At 47.1% G+C, this 10,132-nt stretch overlaps 1 protein-coding gene across 4 annotated transcripts in view; it reads right to left on the minus strand.

Moving 5' to 3' along the window:
* Positions 1–10,132, minus strand: part of SPIDR (scaffolding protein involved in DNA repair) — a 281,100-nt gene that overhangs the window by 91,982 nt on the left and 178,986 nt on the right. For all 4 annotated transcript variants that reach the window (XM_010838934.1, XM_010838936.1, XM_010838935.1 and 1 more), the window contains 2 exons: positions 5,849–6,044; positions 4,239–4,468 (listed from right to left, as the gene is read on the minus strand). In XM_010838934.1, the coding sequence (XP_010837236.1) occupies positions 4,239–4,468; positions 5,849–6,044 (426 nt within the window). The remainder of the gene's footprint in view (positions 1–4,238; positions 4,469–5,848; positions 6,045–10,132) is intronic.

Below are 10,132 nucleotides of genomic sequence, written 5' to 3' on the forward strand. Positions count from 1 at the left end.
CAGCAGCTTGGAGAATTTTGAGCATTACTTTGCTAGCGTATGAGATGAGTGAAATTGTGTGATAAATTGAACATTCTTTGGCATTGCCTTTCTTTGGGATTGGAATGAAAACTGACCTTTTCCAGTCCTGTGGCCACTGCTTAGTTTTCCAAATTTGCTGGCATACTGACTGCAGTACTTGCACAGCATCATCTTTTAGGATTTGAAAGAACACAACTGGGATTCCATCACCTCCACTAGCTTTGTTCATAGTGATGCTTCCTAAGGCCCCCTTGACTTCACATTCCAGGATGTCTGGCTCTAGGTGAGTGATCACACCATCATGGTTATCTGGTCGTGAAGATCCTTTTTGTACAGTCTTCTGTGTACTGCTGCCACCCCTTAGTATCTCCCACTTCTGTTATGTCCATACCATTTCTGTCCTTTACTGTGCCCACCTTTGCATGAAATGTTTCTTTGGTATCTCCAATTTTCTTGAAGAGATCTCTAGTCTTTCCCATTTTATTGTTTTCCTCTATTTTTTTGCACTGATCAGTGAGGAAGGCTTTCTTATCTCTTGCTATTCTTTGGAACTCTGCATTCAAATGGGTATATCTTTCCTTTTCTCTTTTGCCTTTAGCTTCTCTTCTTTTCTCAGCTATTTGTAAGGCCTCATCAAACAACCCTTTTGCCTTTTTGCATTTCCTTTTCTTGGGGATGGTCTTGATCCCTTCCTCCTGTACAGTGTAACAAACCTCAGTCCATAGTTCTTCGTGCACTCTATCAGATCTAATCCCCTGAAATAGTTAAATATGAAGGGTCTTTCCCTCCAGGCTTTCGTCCAAATGCAAGACCACTGGACAAGTTCTATGAATTCAATGCCCTCACGAAAGACTAACTCTCCAGCAATAAATGTTTCTGCAGTGACAGGCTAGAAACAACGTGTCTCTGAGGGATAAAATTATCTGTCCCTAAGTTAAGCATCTCAAGGAAAAAGGAAGTGATGGTTTCAGAAAGGGAGGAAGAAAGTCAATCACCACGGACAGGGAGTAGAGTGGTCTAGACACCACTCTGCCAGGAGGGGGTTGTGGCAGGCAGCCCACTTCTGCGCTCTCTGCTGCAGTTCCCTCCAGAAGAAACTAGCGCTCCCCCTGGGCTAAAAAGCCTGTGGTCTGATTAGTCATACGTTTACCTAGCACTTATCCAACATGAAGTGGGTCCAGGTAAAGGTGTGTGCTGGTGCTGAACAGATTTCCTGCTTACTGTTTAGGGAGTGCTTCGGGTCTGGCTTCTGTTACTTTTGATTGAATGATTTATAAAACTAAAGTTCATGTGGCTTACTCTGATATATAACACCTTGAGAAACCAAGTAAAAATGTTTTCTTTAATAGTGTGAGTTAAAAGAAGTCATCCAGAAGAACAATGGACAGCAGACTTACATATGACATTTCTGAAATCTAACGTAAACTTTCGCTAATGTTTCACAGCTCAGAGGACAAATCTATCTGACCCTCTTCAGGACTGGCAGGCCTCAAATAAATGTCTCTTAATTTCAAAGGTGACAAAAATTGGGCTACATGCCATCAGAAGCTAAGCTGTGACTGATCTCATAAAAGTGCCATGGGTAGAGTGCTGGGAGCAGACAGACAAACGAGATCAGGTGCCAAGTTAGACGTGAGTCATCACAGTGTTTCCTCGGGGGGCATCTGACCTGGTTGGGCAGGAAGGGAGAATCACTGTAGCAAGAGTCCCAGAAAACAGACTTGCTTCTGTTTATGCCCAGGCACAGGCCTCAATTTCCTCTGACATGGCAATTTCTGGCTCTACGGAAACAAATGGTGATCAGAGAAGACTTCAGTTCACTGCTGGAGCAGAGGTTCTTGGGAAAAAGCAGGTGAGCTAACTCAGGGGAGTGGCCCTCACTGTTCAGTCTCCCTGCTATGTCCTCCGTGCTCGGGCCTCTGGACAAGACTGACTCTGTGCACTGCACGGCTGCCCGAAATTACCAGCAGGCAAGAAGTTACAGGCAGAAATCGCTGATAGAAAAGAGCATTCCGGGCAACACGCCTACGTCTTCTGAGGGTGTCTCCCCTCGTATCGTGTGGCACATGCAGGTGTGAAGGTCCACGCCAGGACACATGCTGCTGAGTGACTCTCAAGGACACACCTTATACACACCAGCAGAGAATCAGTAGAGGGCTAAGGGTCTTATTCCTTCTATATTAATTGGATTTGTAAACTGGAGACCTGATCATTATTACAGCAAATGAATCTAGAAAAAACTAATAATGGATTATACAGTAAGACCTTTCTGTACCCCAAATACATCACAGAAGGCTCGTCTCCCACCCCAGGCCAAACGCTATGACCTCTGTCCAGAAGGACCACCCTTCCTCATGGTACACAGTCTACTCAGGTCCCATGCCAGCTTTCCAGGGTGACTGGCCCCTGGCCATCTAGCATCAAACAGAGCCTGCTTCCAAGTCAATATTCTTCCCTTTCTTTCAGCTTCAGTATTCTCTACAACCCTGTCATGTGGGGATTCTATATCTCATGATGGTTTTCTTTCATCCACGTATAACTGTCAGCAAGTCAATCTCTGAGGCCCAGTGTTCTCATCTATGAAATGGGTTACCGTCCTCCAGCCTCTGTTTACAATCTCACATGTGCTACAAGAAATCCCCATGCCCACTGATGCATATTCATTACATCTGATTAACTCAGTGTTGCTTTCCTATTTCTGAGCTTTACACCTGCCCTGCCTTCAATCCACTGTGAGCACAGCCTCAGTTGGTATGTGCCAGGTGGGAGCAGTGCTCTGCGGGCTTTAGGATCTTCTCCTCAGAGCCCAGCATGGTCACAGACCGCAGAAGCAGCCAAGCAAGACAAAACCTTTGTCTGATCTGTAACTGTCTCAGGTAAGTCTGTTTAAAAGGACACAATTTTAAGTCTAGAACAAAACCAGTCAACAGCTACAAGTGTGCTAAAGACCTAAAGACGGATATATTGGTTTCACACATACAGTTTCCAAACAGAATAAAAATAAACTTTTCTATAATTCCACAAGAAATATTCTGTAACTCTGCACCTGAAAGGACTTTGTGAAATTCATGGTCCTTCAAAGTAAGCTGCAGTCCACCGGAAGGCGACTGACAGGTAACAGAGTCGTGCTTGCTGCCGCTCCTTCCGAACATCAGAAGGCACTGTAAGGACAGGATGCCTGTGACTTATTATTGCTTCAGTATGTGCTTCTCTAACAGTAGAGGCACAAAATGACTGATTGTCAGATAAACTGGCATCTACACTTTTAATTTCTATTCTTCTATAAATCTGTGTTACTGCTTTGAGAGCAATTTAACATAGAAAGATGATCTCAGAAGGGTCTGACAAGGACAAAGAAACTCTTACTCAACCATGTGTCTACAGCTGTCTGCAAACACACAACCAGGAAGAGTGGAAATGCGAGTAGAAAGCTGCCGCTCCCACTATCTGTTGGAGCGAAGCACCGTGAATCACAGGTCTGCCCTTGCTCCCACAGCTGCTGAGTTAGGCAGGGCACCAAGGAGCAGCCACTACCCACAGGGGCTACCTAAAATGACTTAATTAAACTTCAGTGAAATTATAAATGTAGTTTGCTCGCCCCAGCAGCCATACTGCCTGCGTGGTCAGTGGCTGCCGCACGGGCGAGGGCAGTGAGCAACATCCGCATCACTCACAGATCCTGAGGTAACACCGAAGTGAACTCAAAAGGCCCATCTGAGAGCCACAGACCCACCAGCTGCCATTTCTTTATCCTGGTTTCTAAGACATAAAACTTGACAGCTATTGTCATGGTCTTCTTAACCTTGCCTTGGCTCTTTCAGAACAATACCAATCATGTTTGTATGACGTTCAGTAACATAAACAATCAAAGGTAAAAGTAAATGTGACTAACTTTTCTACTAGGTCTATTTAGATAAATTGGAGAAGGAAATGGCAACCCACTCCGGTATTCTTGCCTGGAAAATTCCAAGGACAGAGAAGCCTGGCAGGCTACAGTCCACAGGGTCACAAAGAGTTGGCCACAACTGAGCAACTGAGCACATTTAGATAATTATACGTGGACAAAATCCTCTGTCATACCAGGTGTTTCAAATTTTGATGTAAGAGAAAACCAACCAAAGAAAAACCACCCCTGTGCGTGGTGATGAAACCACTCTGAGAAGAGCTTCCCCTCTGTGCAGATGAGTGTGGGCCCAGCACCCATGTCCGTCACTCACCGTGCCCTGGTTGGGTCTGCGCTGTCTGCCTGCTGGCCTCTGCAGGGCAGGGAGTACACTCTCTGCACCACCACTCGCACGCCCACTCCCGTCCAGGCGGCAGCTCCGTGGCTCTCGACTGCATCCAGCAGAGAGTCCCTAAGGGGAGCTTGGCTGGGGACGCATGGCTCCACTTGTTCAGGATGGAGGGTCTGGTCTGTGCCCACCGCAGTGTGACTATCACACAGAACCTGATGAGACATGCAAAAGGAACACTTGCAGCCTGACTCACAAGGGCATGCACCATACCAAATGTGGCAGCCCCCGTGACTGTAGGACACTCAAGGAATGACAAGGACAAATGCACAGCCGCAGCTCAGGGCTCCCACCTGCGGGCCACCTGTGCAGCCATGGTGAGCTGAGGCACACAGACCACCTCGGGGGTTTGAGAACATGCAGAAAGGGCTCCTATTAAAATATCTCATGGTAATTTTAAAAGTTTTCTTCTATGAGGTAACAATCTCAAAGCACAAACTACAAAACAAAACGAAAGAAGGACCAGGGTTACTGTGAAGTGCCAGCACTCTGCACACTCCAGTGAACCATAGGAGCCGCCTCAGCAATCCCGGTAAACACCTTCACAAGAGGACGGCGCCTCCAGAAGACTCTGTGCCCCTGCATCCCAGCACTGTTCTCTACATCCTGTGCTTGCGTAACAAACATGTGACCCTCACAACCCAAGGAGGCAGGCTGCACCGTCACCACTGTTATACAGACAGGCATGCTGAGACAGGAGCCGAGAATCCTGCCCAAGACTGCCAGCAGGAAGTGGCTGAGGCAGGACCCGAACTCGGCACTGAGGTCCACAGCCCGCACTCTCGACACTAAGCTCTCTGGTAGCTACCCTGGCATAGATGGCAACGTAGACACATTTCATGAATTTAACATCACATACTTGTTTGAAACTGTATGTTAAAGCAGTAATGTAGTTTGGGCCATATACTGTACATCTGTTAAATTGATTAAAGGGAGATTTCACATAATTCCCTCCAGACACATGTTCTGATAGTCAAAGAGAGGCCCTGCTTGATTCCACACATACAAAGCAGGATGAAAGTCCATTTGTTTGCTTTCTGGTTTCCCCTCATGTGGTCACCCTCAACATACCCCTCAGTGCTGACGCAGGGAGCCAGGCGACCCTGAGGTAGCTGCGCTGGAGTCAGACACTTGGAGCCCACAGCACCCCAGGAGTGTCCTCTTGCCTACCACAAGTGTGGCTTAGCGCTCCCCCAGTTCATCATCATGGATAGTCATGGCTCAGGGTCATTAACATTCCAAAAAGCAATCTCCAGTGTGTAACCTCAAGTTTACGCAACTCTCTTTATCCCCAGGGAAACAAACATCATGAAAAAGAAAAAGATGATTTTTTAAAATAAATTAAAGAGGCTTAAGTAAGCTCTTAGGCAGTTATGAGAACAGAAAAAAAACTCAAATTTTAATAAATTAGAGTATATATGACATATATGTGTGTTGAATACTTAAAGAAGACCAAAGGAAAACACTTCTATAAATACCTGGCCTTTACATGCAGTATTATTACAAAGTGAAAATTTCTAAGTTGAGGAGTATACCTTGCTTTCGGGTGAGCTATCGGTTAGGCTCTTAAACTGGAACATCTGAGCCAGAGTGCTGCTCCTCCTCGGACAGGGCGTGTAACACTCGTGCCCATCACGTGATGCTTCTGAATCTTCTTTGGCAACAACTTTCTGACAAAAGTAAGTATTCAGAATAACAGGGCAACTTCCACCTGGGATAATAAGCTTTTGCCTGGAAAGGGAAAGAAACGCAAATAAAAATTTATTTGCAATGCTGGATTCCTCTCTCTTGCTAAATCTTGAGTACGAAGGGCAATGGCGTGCTGGCTACAGACACCACAAACCAGCCCCAGGGAGAGCGCCCTGGCCTCAGCAGCGTCAGTGCATCTGCTCTGCTGCTCGGAGCAGATCCTGCCTCGGGAGTCAGGTGGAGGAGGCGACCACACCCCTGCCAGTGGGAGCTGCTGCAGGGTGGCCTCAGGACCCCTCAGGGGCAGGCACCACCGGAGGGGAGGAGCACAGACCTGAAGGGAACGTTACAAGAAGACAGCTCGCCTCTTTCAGAGAAGAGGCGTCAGACACCAAAGGAACTCCACCTTCGCTACCAAACGGACACAGTTACAGTCACTGCGGTGGCTCACATTTGAGCAGAAACAGGACAAGGTTCTCCCGGTGCCTCTCAGACTCTCAGGCTCATTCCTCACACAGGGGGAGCTGCTTAACATTCAGGGACATTTAGAACCTCCACTCCCAGGGAGATGGAGGAGATACACTTTCCCTGTTTCTCCCCCTAGACACAGGGACTGCCTGATGTTGCACAGAAACAAAATGAGAAGATGCTGAAAGGAGAGAGGAGCAGACAACACCCTCAAAAGCGCACTTTCTCCGACTGAAGGACAAGGAAGGGGCAGCCCAGTGAGCCAGAAAGGGTTTTGCTGTTTCCTTTTAGGCAAACTTCACAGAAAAACCGTGACCCATGGCCACACACACCAGCCAAGGGCGAGAGGAGCCCACACGTGGCCCTCGACAGGCTGTTGTGGGGAGTCTCTGCAGCCCAGTGGGACCGCCCACACCGCCATCACAGGGTGATGCCCGACGCCCAGAACCAAGCCCCACCTCCAGCCCACGCAGTGTCAGAGGAGGCCCAGCAGTGTCAGGGCTTTCCCCACAACCCAGTCTCCCACCACCGTCCACTGCGGTCAGCGGGGGCCATGCGGGGGGCAGGGACGAGGGGTATCCTGACGTCTCCCTCCGCCTGGTAGAGAGAACCCCCCCATCCCCCCACTTCTCTTCTCAGAGCACTGTCAGACAAAGCCAGCTAAAACTGGTTTAAATAAGATCCAGGATCTCATAATACCTAACGTGCACAGTTACCATCTAAAATCACTTGTTACACAAAGACTGACGCCAGGAGGAGAACAGGGGCAACAGGGGATGAGATGGTTGGATGGCATCGCTGAGTCAACAGACATGGGTTTGAGCAAGCTCCAGGAGATGGTGAAGGACAGGGAAGCCTGGCGTGCTGCAGTCCATGGGGTCGCAAAGAGTCAGCCACGACTGAGTGACTGAACAACAAGGTTTGTAAAAGCTCACTTGATAAATCACATGACAACCAACAACAGCAATGAACATCAACATGAGGCTGGGCCTGCACGGATTCTTCTGCTAAGGAATATGAGGAATGCGATGTGTTTACTTTCCAGTCTTCGCTCAGGACCTCCCTGACGAGGCAGCGGCGGCGGCGGCACAGGCTGCCATGCAGGTAGTCACACATGGGGACATACACAGAATCCTAGGGTGTGGAGCCAAGCACCAGGGTTTCTACTGAAGCTCATTTAGAAAAGAAAGAGAACCCTGTATATTCAAATAGAAACAGTAATTTGTCAGAATGTCTGCTTTCACGAAGAACCATTTCCATTGTTCTTTATTGAGTCTGTTATGAACAGAATTCAGGTAAACAGGGAAAAATAGACTGTTTTTTAATGTCACCAAGGGCACAGAAGGAAAACCAAGTGAAATCTCTTTTCATTTTCCAGTGCTTGTCAACCCTGCCAAAGTGTGAAATATCCTATTAGCAGCTCAGAACAAACAGTATTTCTTTCACATCACAAATAAGATCAATGTGCTTATTTACTGTCTAGGAAGAAGGTGTCCTAATCTGGTGGGTAGCAAAGACAACTGTTGGGATTAATGCTGTGACCTAAAGAAAACAAGACAAACAGAAGGAATTCCCTTACTTTTTTCCTTCTCTCTTATTTTAATGGCTAGTTAGCTAAAGAGTCAGACTGAGAACTGTAGTCGTCAGAAAAACAAAAGGCAATGGCACCCCACTCCAGTACTCTTGCCATGAAATTCCCGTGGATGGAAGGGCCTGGTGGGCTGCAGTCCATGGGGTCGCTAGGAGTCAGACACGACTGAGCGACTTCACTTTCACTTTTCACTTTCATGCATTGGAGAAGGAAATGGCAACCCACTCCAGCGTCCTTGCCTGGAGAATCCCAGGGACGGGGAGCCTGGTGGGCTGCCGTCTATGGGGTCGCACAGAGTCGGATACGACTGAAGCGACTTAGCAGCAGCAGCAGCAGTCTTAATCTACTTTCCACTTATGACATACCTGGGACCAGTAATAAATTTTGTTTACAATTCTGTCTCCACTGGAAGCCACAGTACAGAGCTGGCTGGTGTACACGTCCCCCACCACCATGGGGGGCAGGCTGAGGGGAAGACAGCCCACAAGGGGACAGACACCAAGGGAACACCCGAGAGAAGCAGATCAACGCCGGCGCTGCCGGAACCCAGGCTTCTGAGGGCAGAGAAGCATGGAGCTCTCCAAGTAATTAATCATCTACAGATTGCTATCCCTATGAGAGGTCTTGTCTGATTGGTTCACCCATCATTATTTCATACAGATAAAAATGTTTTCAAATGGATGTTGCCCCTTTTTCTGGCGTCTGTGGCAAAAGCACCTCTTCTCTCTGTACTCACTAGTGCTTTTCAAAATGTTTATGCTGGCCTCTACAACTAAACCCCTCAAATCCTAGAATAGATCATCTGCCTCTCCTTTATCTTTGTTTCTGAGTGCCAGACAGTACCTGACATGTGTAAGGGACTCAATAAATGCTTCCTAAATTAATGCAACCAAAACCACTTTATTCCTATTCATCAGATGTGTTTATAAAGAAATGAGCGTGCCTTCTGAACAGATAAACCAGAACTTACACAGCTGTGTCCATGTTCTTTAGAGGAGGAATCTGGCCGTGGCACACATTTCATATCAGGCCGTGGAAGAATAGAAGGTTGGAGGGGACGTGTGCAGGCACAGAGCTCCAGAGCACAGCACACGATGGCTTGGGAGGCGGGGGGGAAAGACATGGTTTGGATTCTAAGAAGCCTGGGTTTAAATCCTGGCTTTGCTACTGAAAAGGTCAGTTTTCATTCCAATCCCAAAGAAAGGCAATGCCAAAGAATGCTCAAACTACCGCACAATTGCACTCATCTCACACGCTAGTAAAGTAATGCTCAAAATTCTCCAAGCCAGGCTTCAGCAATGCATGAACCGTGAACTTGCAGTTGTTCAAGCTGGTTTTAGAAAAGGCAGAGGAACCAGAGATCAAATTGCCAACATGCGCTGGATCATGGAAAAAGCAAGAGAGTTCCAGAAAAACATCTATTTCTGCTTTATTGACTATGCCAAAGCCTTTGACTGTGTGGATCACAATAAACTGTGGAAAATTCTGAAACAGATGGGAATACCAGACCACCTGACCTGCCTCTTGAGAAATTTATATGCAGATCAGGAAACAACAGTTAGAACTGGACATGGAACAACAAACTGGTTCCAAATAGGAAAAGGAGTACGTCAAGGCTGTATATTGTCACCCTGCTTATTTAACGTCTATGCAGAGTACATCATGAGAAACGCTGGGCTGGAAGAAGCACAAGCTGGAATCAAGATTGCCGGGAGAAATATCAATAACCTCAGATATGCAGATGACACTACCCTTATGACAGAAAGTGAAGAGGAACTCAAAAGCCTCTTGATGAAGGTGAAAGAGGAGAGTGAAAAAGTTGGCTTAAAGCTCAACATTCAGAAAACTAAGATCATGGCATCTGGTCCCATCACTTCATGGCAATTACATGGGGAAACAGTGGAAACAGTGTCAGACTTTATTTTGGGGGGCTCCAAAATCACTGCAGATGGTGACTGCAGCCATGAAATTAAAAGACGCTTACTCCTTGGAAGGAAAGTTATAACCAACCTAGATAGCATATTCAAAAGCAGAGACATTACTTTGCCAACAAAGGTCTGTCTAGTCAAGG

The sequence above is a fragment of the Bison bison genome, unplaced genomic scaffold, assembly GCF_000754665.1.
Source record: "Bison bison bison isolate TAMUID 2011002044 unplaced genomic scaffold, Bison_UMD1.0 scf7180017864108, whole genome shotgun sequence".
In the NCBI taxonomy this organism is placed as follows: Eukaryota; Metazoa; Chordata; class Mammalia; order Artiodactyla; family Bovidae; genus Bison; species Bison bison.